The sequence below is a fragment of the Elaeis guineensis genome, chromosome 10, assembly GCF_000442705.2.
Source record: "Elaeis guineensis isolate ETL-2024a chromosome 10, EG11, whole genome shotgun sequence".
In the NCBI taxonomy this organism is placed as follows: Eukaryota; Viridiplantae; Streptophyta; class Magnoliopsida; order Arecales; family Arecaceae; genus Elaeis; species Elaeis guineensis.
The window spans coordinates 30,270,453-30,286,788 of record NC_026002.2 but is presented as its reverse complement, the minus strand read 5'-3'; the positions used below and the strand labels follow the sequence as shown (position 1 = coordinate 30,286,788).

General features: G+C 36.3%; 1 protein-coding gene across 1 annotated transcript in view; it reads right to left on the bottom strand.

Annotated features, from left to right (window-relative positions):
* The window catches only part of LOC105052628 (protein EXPORTIN 1A), a 35,917-nt gene that overhangs the window by 6,036 nt on the left and 13,545 nt on the right, over positions 1 to 16,336 (bottom strand). Inside the window, exons 14-22 of the mRNA XM_010933501.4 lie at positions 12,064 to 12,267; positions 11,633 to 11,692; positions 9,898 to 10,008; positions 5,806 to 5,903; positions 5,614 to 5,722; positions 2,480 to 2,545; positions 1,401 to 1,499; positions 1,215 to 1,295; positions 992 to 1,081 (exon numbers count right to left, since the gene is read on the bottom strand). Of these exons, the coding sequence (XP_010931803.1) occupies positions 992 to 1,081; positions 1,215 to 1,295; positions 1,401 to 1,499; positions 2,480 to 2,545; positions 5,614 to 5,722; positions 5,806 to 5,903; positions 9,898 to 10,008; positions 11,633 to 11,692; positions 12,064 to 12,267 (918 nt within the window). The remainder of the gene's footprint in view (positions 1 to 991; positions 1,082 to 1,214; positions 1,296 to 1,400; positions 1,500 to 2,479; positions 2,546 to 5,613; positions 5,723 to 5,805; positions 5,904 to 9,897; positions 10,009 to 11,632; positions 11,693 to 12,063; positions 12,268 to 16,336) is intronic.

The window sequence follows — 16,336 nt, the reverse complement described above, 5'->3', positions numbered from 1 at the left end:
GGAGCCCCTCCTCTGCAGTCAATTGGTCTTGACTGCAGTGTGGAGACCTCACCGGCCCTCCAGTGGCCTCTTCTTCCTCTCCCTCTCCTTCCCTCCCTCTGTCCTCCTTCGGCTTCCACCTAGCATGACTACCGTTCAGCGGCCTCTAGAAGCCATCCCACCCCTCTCTCTTCCTCTCCCGCTCTCCCTCTGCTCTCTCTATATCGGTTCGGGCCCAGTACAAAACCCAAGAGCGTGTCAAACCACACCACCGGCCGACTGGTCTAGGCTCCGATACCGGCACAGCGAATCTAGCTTCCCATCATACCATACTTAAAAAGAAAGAAAAAAGTATGAGCAACATTTATGTCAATATTCTTGAGATAAAATAATGGCTTTACACAAGTATGGATGTATTTTGGCTGCAATTTAAAAGTTGTATCAAGCACAAAAGTGCTACATCTCACCCACCTCCCCCTATCCAATTTGCCCACACCCTGTACACACCCACCTGAAGCCAAACCACCAGCAAGCAAATGAATGCTTTGTCCACCATGAGTTGCATGAAAGGAAAAAAAATGAACAACATTTATGTCAATTTACTTGAGATAAAATAATTGCTATGAACACATGTAAGGACGCAATTTAGCTGCAATTGGAATCTAGACTGAGTACAAATGTCTAACCCATCACCCTCCCACTCCTTCCAATTTGCCCATGCCTTGCACACACCCACCCGCACCCAAACCACCAGAAGGCCAACAAATGTTACATCCACCAGAAGTTGCACAATAAATATTTAAGTATTTTGTAAAATGACAAGGCACACACAAATGTGTTCACACACATAATAATTAGCTAATATAAAAATGACAGATAAGAGCAGAATAGGGCATGCTCTGACTTGGGCAGAACAATTCTGATTGTTGTGATAATAAATAAAAAAGAGAACAATTAATCAGAAGTTCTTTTGAAACATTTTTTTTTGTTTAGTCAATCTTTGCAAGTTTACCTGCAATATATTAAGAACAGTCCTTATGATATCTTGATCCTTCAGGATGGCAACACTTTGGCTTGCCTGTCCAATGATTTCAGCCCATTTCTGCAAAATTACGAATACCCATAAAAAGTTATCAGCAGGTAAAGCTATGTTGAGGAATGGCGCCTGATATGACTGAAAGAACATTAACAAGAGCCAGAGCACAATAGTTGATGCTACAGCAAAATACACTAACCTGATTTGGAAGGTCCATTAACCTTTTAAGATACTCATCCCGTTTAGCAGGATCAGATTCTGCTTGAATCATATGACCAACCTGAAGGAACTTTAAGTAATGACCAATGTATTCTAAAGAGATGGCAACATATACGCTGCATGAATTAAGAACAGATATCCACACAATAAGATCTATCTAATTTACCGATTCATAGAATGTGTGAATCTGATGAGGCTCAAGATCTGCAACTGTGCTTGGAAGGTTCGATAAAAGTTCAGATACAAATGGCTCATTCTCGCCTACCTGAAACATCAAAAGGTATTGTCCACAACAAATGATGCTGATGACTATCATTCATCTTGATCTACTTGATTCTCTAATATGTCAAATTAGTATTTTTCAGTTGTCACTGATCCAGAAACAAAGAGACTCATTTCTTGATTACTGATAACTTATCAAAATGACTCGATCAACAAAACCTGATGTACCAACATCAGCAATTTGCTTTCCAAGATGCAAGCAATCAAAAGGTAATAGCAAAAAAATTGAACAGGTTCTTGATGATAGCCACTCCCCAGACAAAAAAGGTGAGGGCAACAGTGCTAAAACTCTAATGCCATTTTTTACACATAGGTGAAGGAATAATTTGAAAATTATGACATTAGAAGTGCTCGAGCTATTTATAATATGACATTGGTCTAACTATTTTCAAGTGTGACTAGTGTGTAGACATATACAAAATGGTCTTGCCAGCAGTTCTATATAGTTAAAGTGTTGCCACAGATTGACTCAAGATGCAACCCTTCAAGTTGATCAATAACTTTGAGGTCAAATCTACATTACATACATTATCAGTAACTTACAGATGACAGATCACAACAGATAATCAATTATTCTAAAGTATAAGCAATGTTATATGAGTTAGTATTCAATAACTAGAAGTTCCTGATGGTTCCTTGTAAGTCCTTAACAAACTGCACAACCAAGCATTTACAGCGAAATGGATGTCGGACTGACAAAATCTAAGTCCAAAAGTATCATTCTAATTTAGAGTGATTATTATGTGTTCATTACTAGAAAGACAGAGTAGTAAGTTTCTAATATTTCTTGGCATGTAGATCGTTCCTCAGGTAGCAACGCAATCATTTCAAATGAATGAAATCATGATATGCAACTGATCATGTTTATTCTTACTAATGCACACGTGCATTCCCACACACAGAAACACCAAGTTAAATTAGCTAACACAGTTCTAACAACAACGGATTAAAGGTTAATTTTACCTGTGTAATTACAAATTTACGCTTACACTTTTGAACAATTTTCAGGAAAGTATCGCATGCCATGTCCTGGAAAAAGATATAAACCATTAGTCATGGAACTAAGCATTCCAATCCATCCTTTACCATATGCTCAGATGCTCCACATCATATTCAGCATAACAAAATGCAGCCAGTGTTTATAATTTAAAACAAACTTTGCTTCAACAAAAGGTAAGCGAAAAATGAAACAATAAGCAAAAATATAGCATTGGTTGACAGGAACATGAAAAATAGTTCTCCAAACAAAAAAAAGCAATATATATTGAAGGAAGAACAGTATAGGAAGCAATCACAAAACAACCAGTACCGAGTACAAGCAGCATACGAGAGTGACACTATGGCATGCATATATCATCACCATAATCATCATTCAAGTCTTTTTTTCATCAAACAAAGGGTTAGCTTTGGAGCACCACTCTAAGTAGAAGGCTCTACAGAAGAATTGATCAAATCTTACATCCAGCTTTCAGCCTTCTGCCAATCATTTAAAACTAGGGATAAGTTTCTTGCAAAGGCTAAATTTAGTCATCTATCATATTGGTCACAGTTCAAGCTCTCATGCAAGTAACTGATGTTACTACAAGGATGGATGCTAGTTATGGATGAGAGAGAGAGAGAGAGAGAGAGTTGGTGGAATTAACATACAAGGATGATACTACATTTGTTTATTTTTCTCTATTTGAGGATAGATTCATTTATCCCAGTAATGAATCTAATAAAACATTTGGAAGGAAAATTACAGACGGTATGTTGAAAAAATTCGACCATGCCATTCATAGAAGGGGATCAAAAAGAAGAATAAGAAAATTATGTTGACAAAAAAGGTACGAGCTGCAGGTTAAACACAATGGGTCCAATAAGTGGGTCCAGTTATCCTCAAATCAACAAATTGTTGTGATGATGGACAATTTAGGGGTTCGGCACAATGGATGTGATGTCCCCAAAATAGAGTTGGATTAAGATGGCAAATACTTCTGCTACTAGCTGTCCAGGATCTGAAAAAAGGATAGCCAACAACATAACCTGAAATTAGGGCATAAAAAAATCCAGTGTACATTACCCCTAAGTGGCTGACCACAGGGAACCCTAATTTGAATTAATTTGCAAGAAAGTTTGAGCCAAGAAGTAGAAAACAGAAGCAGAAGAGAAAGAAGAATGCATAATAAAGAGGGGAGAAGAGAGACCAGAAGAGACAACCTGTTGAACCAACCTTTTCTTCCTCATAATCCAGCGTACATTACCCCTAGGTGGCTGACCATAGGGTTTTATTTGAGCCCTAACTTGAATCAATTTGCAAGCAAGTTTGTGCCCCTTTTAGGAATCTTACAAATATGGAAACAAATCTCCAGAAATCCCACTATTCGATCCCATCAAGATTACTAATCGACCATAGTTACTGTAGCGGGAACTGTTCTGCTGGGAAATGAACAGTAATAGGCTCCTTTATTTATCGTACGACAAAGTAAAACACTGTTTAAAAGATAAAATCCAGAAATTAATTAATCAGCGATCAAATTAATGCCATTGGATGAAGGTTGCAATGACCTCCCACTTCACAGTTGTTCATTGCAACAGGACCACAGTAACCATCCAATCTCACAGTATCAGCCCTTTGTTCCTCATTGCTGTGAAAAAGATGTTTATGGATAGTTTCTAAATGATGAATAATGAAATCTTGGATGATGATCAAGGATTTCATGACAGAAAGGTTGAATGCAAAATACAGAGCTAAGCAATGTCGGCAATCTGGAAACCAGTCGGTTTCACAGTTATAAGTGAAGTGGTGGTTTTACTCATATTTTGCCCATGCAAATTGTAAGAACTATGAACAGATGTCACTCCTGATGAGGAATGCAACATCATTCAAGAAACAATCTGAACTTCCAGTTCAAGACAAGCAACTCCTGGTAAAACAAAAATTTTGTTCAGAAAATTTAAATCTGCAACATAAGCATGGGAAGAGTACAAGCAAAAGCAATGATTGAAACTTTAATGTTAAGGGTCAGTATTTTAATAGTTGAAATCATAAAAACCTTTTAACCTAGTAGTCCTATGCATGGTCAGAACTATAGCCCCAATCATGGCTACTAATAAAATCAGATTACAAACCAAAAAAATGAAAAAGCCTAAGATAACCCAAAATAGTATGGAAATGACTACAAAGTTACAGCACAAAGCTCACCAGTCTGATCCAAAATTAAAATTATGTCAATAGTACACAACAAACAAGAGAAAAAGAAAGCAAAAAAAGATTGTGACACTATTATGGCTGAAATTATGTGTTGGTGCAGCAAGTATCACTGACATTCCAGTGAAAAGCCAATAAAAGTAGAAAAAGTAAGAACACTGCAGAGGCATTCAGACTGCTACGCATAGTTACTTAATAACTAAATAGAAAAGGTGTTTATTATGCAAAGCACATTCCTCAACCTGAACTCCCTGTTATCAGTTATTACTACAGTAAAAAGGATTTTTAACTGGAGCGGTTATGTTGTTTACAGTAGCCATGATAATTATGGATGGTGCAAGAACATCAGAAATACATAAATGACTGCTAATGATGCCAGATATGAATAAAAAGATGCCAGGATTTTCATGGCCTTGTTTTTTGAGAATTGTAACATATTGATTATTGATATCATGAAATGTAAACAAATAAAGGCCTTCAATGAGGCCAGATTGGAAATGCATCATCATTTGGGAGCATAAAGACAAAAGGAGAACCAACCAGACAACACAGACACATTAGAGAATACAGGCATCTAAAATCCAGAGATACTAGTTACTGAACAAATAGGCATGCATAATGCAAGATCATTTAGCAAGGTATCTTTAAAATGTCTGGTAATTACTCGAAACATTATGGACAATAACATTGTTGTCCACAGTACCTCAACCAAGCACCCCCTTAGTGAGTTCTTCAAGACAGCTATGATGAAGTGAGTGCTTCAAGACAGCTATGATGATATTTATAATTCTACTAATCTCCTAATCAAAAATCTTAAATTATACAGCTTTTCAATCATTATCTTGCAACAATATCCTGTATTGCCAGTTACACAATAAAATAAGAAGCAGAAGGCAAAGTTAATCACCTGAACTCCTGGATGTGTTTCATGCATAAACTCAAACAATTTATTCACGACTGTTTTCAGAAACTTCCAGTGAGCCCTAAGAAACCTTGGGTACTGTCCCACTACATACCTGACAATCACACCATGAAGAGTCAAAGAGTTAGAAGGCAGAATAATTTAAGATATATATTAAGAGGACTTTTGTTTGCTTACATGATGTTGCTTGCAATAACAGCTTTATTATCTTTTCCCTTTGTGATTTCGCAAAGATTCAACAAATCACGGATGACCATTACTAGAAACCTATTTTCCTGCCAAGTATAAATCAAAAGACCATAGAGACAAGCACATGAAAACCCATTATAGAAAAAGTGAAGTTGAAGATATAGAATTCAGTCAAAATGCACAAATAAATCAAAAATATCTAGAGGAGATGAAGGTAGTGCTTTGGGAGGAGGTGATTAAGGTAAGATGTTTCAACTTTTAATCACGCCAGGCTTAAGCCATTGGAAATTACTGAGAGGTTTAAAAATTCAATAAATATAATGAGGGGGGGAAAGCAAGGAAACATGGTGCAGCGTTTGGACTTGATTATGGAACTACTTGAGGATCACATATTGCACAGACCAAATCTTAAGAAATCTTCGTAGTTCGTGAACAATACTGTGTCTCATTGTACTTCATTTGGAATTTGAATCAAAGCATGAAACCATGCAAAATTTTAAAAGATCCATCCTTTTCCTCTTTGAATTATGGATATAATCAGCTTGATATATATCTTATAATGGATAAGCTAAGAAACAATATGTTTGCCATTTATGAGTAACTTTAATTATTTTACCTATATATCATAAAGAGTCATCCTGGAGCCTCAAAGCAATTTTTTGATAGCCTCACATCAAGGCATGTTATTTTTTGCATTTTATAAAGCCAACTAATTTATGATAATTTATTTTAGTACAATTCACCAAAACAAAATGTAGTCCCAAAGCCAGCCGCATACCATGACCATCTCTTAAAACCTTGAACTCAACCATCACAATTGAATAACAGAATATTGGTCCCTAATTAACATTGTCTTTCAAATTAGTGGTCTCATGACAATGGGAACTTCAACTTGGATGTCAATACATCTTTACAGTCAGACAAGCAACTTCCGAAACACTCTTTTATCTTTATCAGTGAATCAATTTGATTTTTATTTTTTTCAATGTTCATTTATTAAATGAACTTGGTGTGCAATTTGCATCTCTAAATATGGACGTCACCCCGCTTATCAATTCCACAAGATCATTCAACACCGTGTCATTGGCTACTACATTTAATGCTATTTGACCCTTCCCAGGAACCATACTTAAAGGGCCAAAGCCAATGACAAGGATCTACTTAAGGGCCTCTTTGGAAAATTTAGCAGAATTGGGCTGGATTTCCTATTGAATTCATGGAGTGAGTAGTCTAGTTAGGTAGAGCCCATATCAACCCAATATCCCTTCAGCCCAACTACTGCAAAAGCGAAAAAAGACCTGCATAGGTCTTTTTTTCCCTTCTTGCAGACCAACAGGTCCACGGATGGGATTTAGGCTAAGAGAAGGATGGGCCTTCAGAAAAATACAGCCTGGACGGGCCAAAAGGCCCAATTCCTGCAGGAAATCCAGCCCCCAAACATGCCCTAATCCTTATAAGTTGCCTTCTCAAATTAGAGCTGGCCTCCCTAGCCTACTCCATTTCTGTGGAACAAGCCAACTCCATGGTGACGACCATCCCTAATTTTTGCATGGCATTTCCCTCAAGTCAACAAGTATGTAATAATCAAACACTCCTACAGAACTACATCTCCACATCATCCACCATCTTTTCATTATGTATGATGGAGTTGTCATCTGAGGAAAAAAAAAAGAAAGAAAAGCTTAAAGCATCCAGTTGGCACTGATTCTCATAAGCACCATCTGCAGAATAAATTGACAATTATTTTTATATACAACCTATGTTTGGTTCAACTTCTCAAATCGAACTCTTGAAATAGTTCCTCTACTACTTCTATCTTGACATATTCACCTATAAAAGACTCACTAATGAACCATCACACCATGTGAACAAGATGAAAATCCAGGGCATCATGATGCATCATAGGGCTGCAGATGATTGGGATAGCTAATAGATTTAGTTTTAGTCTCCATTGTGTTGTTTTAATCTCATTTTCTATTCAGGACATTTTAATTTGTCAATGGGTTTACTAAAAGATCTCAAGCCTTGTATGAGGGCTCATTGAGGGATAGCACTATAGCAGTACCATTCACACTACAGTAAATGCAAACAGTAACTAGTGCATCAAGGGGTGGTTTGGGGGCTTTAGTGTTAGGTTAGGCATTTGCTATTGTCATAAACAGCCATCACAATTCAATGTGATGCACAATTATAATTGACACATGGATTTTATCGAGAATAGAAGCATCCTCATACATTCTGATGCAGTCGCCAAAGCTTTAGAAAGGAACTAATCAAAAGTTTCAGGTGTTAATTGACTAATTTACGCTAATTAAGTTTAGTTATTTAATTGAGACATGTGAGCATTATTGCTGCGAGCTTATTTAATTGAGTTGTATTCATATAATTTTTTTACCTTACATTTTCTATCAATTAGGACAAATTGCTCAAGTAGCAAGCAACTTTCATTCTATTTTAATCTTACTTGAACAGCAAGTCAGCTCGCATGGCCACAAAATCACCTCCTTGAGTACCAATTAACATTACTGTATTTTAAGTTTTCTTGTTTCACAAGCCATCTTACCTGGCCAATAAAAAGGTTTGGGCATGATGGGCTGGCTTGTAATCGCATTTTTTGTGAGACTGGCTGCACCCCCCATCTCGATGGAAATGTAATGTTGATGAGCAGAATCAGCTGCTTTTTTTCTTCATGTCAATTTCCTTTGTGCAATGCGAAGTGATTCTACATTATTTTCTTCTTTCAGTTTGCTGACTCTTCCTCTTTCTCACCCAGCCTCTCTCTGCTTGCTTTAGCAAACTAGATGTCTATCCTCCAACATGCTACTCTCACACCCCTCTAATATACCCAAACCACCTCCACCAATTGGTCCCCGATCCCTGACCTAGCTGCACAAGGCAACACCCTATCTCTTCTATATTCCTATTTCTAGGTATGATTTTGTCTACTGATATGGGATAGGGATATGATATGAAATAAATAATATTAAAACAACAAACCTCGAAAAAATAGGATATGATATGGGTAGGATATGTCAACAAGTATATAATATACATAAAACTATACATTCTTACAATCCTAGATTCACAAACATATACACACATCATATGTAAAAAGGATACATAAAGCATATTAGCAGAGTTCAAAGTTTACACGATAGCACCATTTTCTACAAGCTTGTCATTTAGTCATCATCCAAGTCCGAATCTCAATCCACACTTCACATTTAAATATTAACACCATGGACTAAAAAAAATTGACTATTCATCATTAAAGGGTCAATATCAAAAAAAAGAAAAAAGAAAATCCTACCCTCTTATTTTTGAGGTACCAGAAAAGTATCTTGAGTATCATCGGAAAGTATCTAATATGTTTTTAGGGGAAAAAAAATTGAAAAATAGAATACTTATACAAGTACAGGATATGTAACCAAGACATATCTGACGCGTATCGGTGCATGACATATATTTGATATGGACATGGCAAGTAATTTGAAGTGTCCATTTTCCTAGTTCTTGTGTTTTTAAGAAGGCCTAGAAGGGAGAGGCCCCTTCTTTACTTTTTTCCCTTAAATTTCTTTTGCTCTATGGATGTGTTCATAGTAGTTTCACTCATTTGCCCTCTTTTTAGTTTTTCCTTTTTATTTCCAGGAGGGGGTGAAGGGGGTTGGGGGGCAGAAAGGGCAGGGAAGGCAAAAGCATGCTTTAACAAGAAACAAAGATCTCAAAGTCTTAGGTCTCTTAACCCACAACCTTTGCCTTTATTAATCCATGAGGATTCTAATGGTTGGCCTTAACTGGAATTGTCTTGCAATCAATTAGTCATTAGTTGATCCTATAAAATTACATACAATTTCACCAATAATATGAAAACCTAGCAATCAAACTACAGCACAAAAATTTATACCTACATTTCAAAAAAAAAAAAAAAAGGAACAGAAAAAGCACTCATGTCCAGAAAGCAACTAGCAAACAATCAATGAAAATAAGTGTTTCATCATCAATATACATTTAAAAGTATGAATTGAAATATTTACAAAAGTTTTTGCACATAAGAATTAGCTTGATACTGCAATAGACTACCTGTTCCTCCATCATAGAACCAGATATTGATCCAATAGCCCAACATAAAGTATTTAAGTTATTCCAACTCCAATCCTCCCCGCTTAATTGTTTACTCAACTTCTTCAACATCTAAATCACCAAAAGAAACCATGCATTAGCTGACATGCTTACCTTAGGTTTTGCTAAAAAAAGATGCTCAGCTTAGGTGAATATTATCAAAAAGATTCAAGAACATTGGAAAATATGAGTGCACAACAAATAAAAAAGACAATACTAAAGATAAGAACTTCACATAGCCTCATCAAGTTTCGCATGAAGAAAGAACGAGAAATGCACCAAAGTTGAAAAGGCTTAACTAATAGAGACGATAACCATAACAAGCTAGCAATCCAAAAAACAGTCAAAAGCAGGAAGCCAAAAAGAAGGCACTGGACACAACAAGATAATTAGTCCTCAACTATGTTACATTGTAACCAAGTTGATGCAGCACAAGGTTCACAATACCTATGCATACTGCCCCATACCAGGTATACAGTACCATACCAGTATCAAATTGAGTCTCGGTATGGTGAACCATCCCCCGTACGGGGCATACCAATACTGTAGCAGCATGGTATAGATATGGTCCAGCATCGCGATGGCGAACCTTGATGCAACCAATAATTATAAAATATATACATACTGAATTTGAATTCATCAAGAGATTAATCTATAACCACTAACAAACATCTATGGGAAAGGATACTTGGAAAATTACACTCCATGCATTAGACTTACACACACATATATACATGCTCATATACAAATGTACATATATACATAAACATAGATTGAAAAACAAGAAGGAAAGTATACCAATTAAAATGAGTGCAATTATCACATTAAATACATCGTAAACAAAAGGCAATTCAGATGGACCACAGCAATCCATACTTCCTCTTCCATGCATAGCATGTGCCTAACTCTATTTTTGCCAAGTACATCCCTCTTGGGTCAGAAGGAGAGAACTAAGAATTGCACCTGTCAATACTGTGAGTGTGTTAATTAAGATAAATGAACAATAAAAACCTTTAATAGATGGGAATAAAGCCATACATGTTTCCTCTCACTTGCATGACATGCACAATACTAGCATCTCTAGTTCTTCCTTCTCTCAATATCTCATTCTAAGCTGACATTGTCCAGGGCCCATTTCATCTTTTGTCGTATTATTTTAATTTGTTAACTGAGTCCATCTTAAATCTCCAATCTGTGACTGTATTTATAATGCCTCAGTAAAATTAGCAATCAAACATCTGAAGGCGCTTGCCTCAAAAATTAACATAGGCCCTTTGTCTTGAAGACTGTTTCATCCGTTGTAGCATGTTTTAGTAAGGTGAATATGAACTGCAACTGAAAGCTTACTGACAATATAAATCTGTGTAGATGGGTTTTCTGGTTATGAACATGGCCTGCCTCGCTTATTCGAATAATAATCATCATATTAGAGCTACGATGTGAACCACGAGGTCCAAAACCATCTTCCAAACAAGACACAGTCCATTCTTTTTTCTCCTATTTTCCAAACTGACCGATCATCAACATAATGGCAACAACATAACCATACCATACAACTTGTATTAAAAGACTTGAAATATTCCTATCGAGATCCAAGAAGGGCATAAGCAGACCATAGGCCATGCAAATTTCTTAGTATTCTTAGCTATGTACTTTAGTTACAATAAATCAGCAAAGAACAACAATTAGATCATACCTGCTGTTCTGTATCCTCATGATCAAGGTGTGACAGATAGATCAAAGTTTCCCTCATGATCTGCAACAATGAAATGAAGTTAACGATAGGCAACTTAAAACTTAAAAAAATAAAAATGTGTACGAGTTTCTCTAGCACTTTCGGCTCATCTCCACTATGTCATGTTCCACAATGCATAGTTCAGAGCTGATTCTTCAAAAAGTAAGCTAATAAATATCATATCTAGAGACTGTGTGAGATCAATTTTATAATCTTTCACATGGTACAAGTGGACCAGACTAACCAAACAGCCACATCTATGAGCTCCTGCATCAATAAAATTCTCTGATTGTCGGCACAATCAGTTTCCGATATCACTCATAGAAAGAGTTGACAAAACAAAATGCATCCATGATCTTTTCCAGAAAGAGAGAGAGAGATCTAGCACGCACCTTATACTGGACAAGGACATCATTGTCTTTCATAGTTTCACGAACAATGTTCCCATTTTCATCTTCAACAATCAAAACCTCCTCAGGCTTTGCCATACGACAAATCATGAGCATTCTTAGCTTTGACAAGGGACCTGAATAAAGCTGCCGTCTTTGTAGAAGTGGTGAACCAAGACCATCAGCCATCCCCGGGACCAATGGAGTCTGAAAACATCAGTAGATCATGCGATAACAGAAACCATCAGAGCTGAGGTGAGCAATTGCAGTTCAAAAACAAACTTGGTAATAGAAATTTTTTCATCAAAACCCAAATATCAAATATGATGCATAAACATAAAAGACAAAAATCATGCATGCATACATACAGACTAACAAGTGGAAATTACACTTTAAATTCTACCTGCCATGGATGAACCGCACAAAGATATCAAATAAGAGAGACAGAGTAGAATCAATTCACAAGAATTTGATGCTTGTATAAATAAATAAATAAATAAATTCAAATATGAATAAAGGTTTTTTTTACCTTGCACATTAAACAACCAGAAAACAGTATTTCAGTGTGTTCACACTTCATGTTGATGTATCTATCTTGCCCTAACAACAGCAATAATATGCACATGCCTTAAAGACACAGACCAAAAAGTAGCCCTTTAGTCTCATCTAATACCACATTCAGTGCCATCATAGACATGGCTATGATGGTTGCAATGAAAGACAAGCTTACAGACACACAGCAGGTCTCTAGAAAGATTAACTTAAAAAGCACCTTTGATTATCTGAAAGTTCAACCATCATATGAAGCATATGAACAATCTGAATAAAAAATTACTCCTCCACTGGTACATAATGATGGGTAAATAAAGGGAGAGGGTCCAGCCAACCCTTTAATTTTTCAAATCACATTATATATAATATTGCCTACTTTGCTATTGTACTAGAAAATGCCTTACACAAGTCTCCTTAGGTAAGCCAACTCGTCTTCTTACATGAAAATATTTACTAGAATGAACCAAGCCAAAAAAACGATTATTACATGGAAAACAGAAGATACAAAGAAGAATGCGACTGTATGTTCTATTAAAGAGGTAATAGGATATCATATGTACAACACAGAAGCTGGTGTAGTCATTTTTGCTGGAAGTAGTCTGCAATTAATATATATATATATATATATATATATATATATATATATATATATATATATATATATAACATCGACCAGGTAATATGCCTTGCATTCCAACCACCTCATATTCCCTATTTTTTCCTTATCTGGATACTCAAGTCCAGCTCCTGAAATCCATGTCAGATATGTATCCCATTAAAATGCATCAGACATTTGAACAGCTATGAAGTTGTTTCAATTGCAGCTTTTATGAACTAGTAAAGAGTTGGACTCTTCCAAATTCCAGTGATGATTTGGATTCACTATGATAATGTTAAAAGTAAGCTTTTGTTCTTTTAGAAGATTGGTTAAGAATGCACACATTAAAAATTTAAAACAACTTAATGAAACCCCATTTCTCAAAATTCTTAAACTAATCAGAAAGTTAAAAGACATTAACAAATAATATTTTTTGATATTTTCTTATTTAACTATATACATTATATCTTTTGTCTTCCCTATATCTCCTTTTTTTTCCTATTGCTAAGTCAAATGCTTGGACATATGTCCCTAACTAATTCTGATGTCAGCATCCATGCAACACTATTTTTTTTCATATAAGCCATGTGATAATTCTCTCATAACTTTGACACTAAAATGGATCAAATTAACAGGAAAAAAATAAATAAATGTTGATATAGAACAAGAGTCATCTAAAAGAATGCAAATGCAAGCAATTGCCCAGTGTATGTACAAGAGACAAGATAGTGTGGCCACACAAGTGACCAGTAGTCTATGATAAAAGATCGGAAAGAGAACCTGCTAAACATCTAATTATCTAAAGATGCTGAAGTGTTACGTATCTAGGCTTAGCTAGCATTTTTTGTACGAAGTGCTAATTTCTATTTCCCCATATATCTGAGTATAATTAGAGCTATAGCATTTTCGGGCCATGACCTGTTTCCATTTTAGCCAAATGATATATCATTTGCATGTGGAAAATGACTTTTTGTCGATTCCGCAAAACGTAGAGACTTGAAATATATGTTTTCTTAAGTACGTAGCTTAACTCTAAAAATGGATTCAAATTCAGACACACAAAAGTCTGTGCGTGTATCCCTGATTCAGGATTTCAAGGTCAACAAGTTAAAGAAAAAAGGTAAAGAAGAAGATGGGGAAGAAAAAAAACACAGGCTAAAGTCCTACATTCTTTAATTAAATTTCTACCAAAGTTTGCATACATCATTTTAGTCGTTTATACAACAAACCAAACCCAAACTGTACCAAAGATATCCTTAATGAGTGAGTCAACCTACAGGCAACCATGGTAAGCAAGGTCAGCTGTCTCGACCTGAAGTGTCCAATTCAAGGCGTACCAACTGCTTCTAGGTGGAAACTAAGTCGAGACTCATTTGAAACAGAAACCAGTCTAAACCAACACAAACCGAGCAGAACCATCCAGATCCACTCGGTTTAGGGCAGTTTGGATGGTTCACTGCCTCTATAACAACCCCACACCACCCCACCCCCTCCCCCCACCACCAAAAAAAAAAAGAAAAAAACACCAAAACCCAATCCTGCATCACCTCGCCTCACGATCACAAACCCCCCAAAAGAAAAAAAAAAAAAGAAAAAAAGGGCTAGGGTCAAGGTTTCCATGCCACCACCAGCTCCGACGACGGTCAGAGGTATATGATTTGCCCTCTCTCCCCTCTCCCCCTCCTCTACAACACCCAATACCGGTTCGGTGAGCCTTGATGATAATTATTTTTAGAGCAACAACAACCATAATAAACTTTTCTCATATCTTGGAATTCTTCCTAAAAAACGAAAAAGAGAGATCCAAGAGATACAAGAAATTAATAGAGCCCTGACATATGCCCATCTAAACCTAGATACACTAAAGTGATACAAAATTAAAAACCTGTAGCTAAAAAAAAATGCTCAACGAGAAGTTTGTAAGTCAACTTGAGCAACAAATGGTGATTTAAATGCATCACAAGGATACCAACTTGATCATCATCTTTTGATTATGGGAATTGTCTATTCAACTTCTGAAAGTTCAACCACTAAGGAGAAATGATGGTACCTTAAATCCTCCCAACCCATCATTGGCACTTAGTTTATAAAAAGAAAAAAAAAATATTCGGTGCTTTTGGCATCACTTTCATTTTTTTATTCTTAAAAATAAAAAGCAAGAACTCCATTCCTATTTTTTAAAATTTTTAAAATATAAACATGTTTGATATTATTAATTATTTTTAAAATATAAACGGCAATGGTGACAAAGGCGATTGCAATAGCCATGAAGATAGTGGAGGCACCGATGGTGTTGGTGACAATGGCAATGGCAATATGATGGTGGTGGGAACGATGGTGGTGGTGGTGGCAATGATGGCAAGGAAGCTAACAATGTGGCAGAAGCAACAGCGATGGCAGCAGTGGTGTGATGGAGGTGGTGACGGTGATGTTGGTGGTGGAGATGGTAGCTATGTGGATATGGTAATGACAACGATAATGGTGTGGCAGCAGCTGCAATGGTTGTTGCAAGGTACTGGCAATATGACAGAAGTGAGGATGATGGCAGTGGATCTACTATAGTGTGGTAAAGGCACCTACCATGGTAGTAGCAGTGGTAGCAGCAATGGCAAAGGTCACGATTATGGTGGTGGGAGAGATGACAACAATGGTGGAGGTGGTGTTAGTGGTGATTCTAAAAACCATGAGTTCCTTATTTTTGAAAAATATTGAAAGTAAGGATTTCTTACTCCCATTTTTCTAGAAATGACGGAAGCGATTTTTAAAAATAGAAAATAAAAGTAATAGCACCAAACATGTTTTTGTCTCGGTGTTTGTATTTTCATATTTAAAAAAGAAAAGAAAAAAATAATGCCAAAGAGGACCTTGGTTTCAACATCAAAATAACATATCATTGTTGAAAAGAAGCTTGTTATAGCCATGGGCTCTAAAATTAGAAGTCACAAGCTCATAGTCCAAAGTGTCACAAGTCCTACTCTTAAGCAAGAAAGATGCAACTTGTCTTGATCCATACCTCACTAAAGAAGATCATCTTTTCACTAATAATCATCACAATGGGCATGTTAGACAATGGTGGTGCATTCAAAGTGTAGATAGCCCACATTTAACAGGCATGAAGCAACCCCA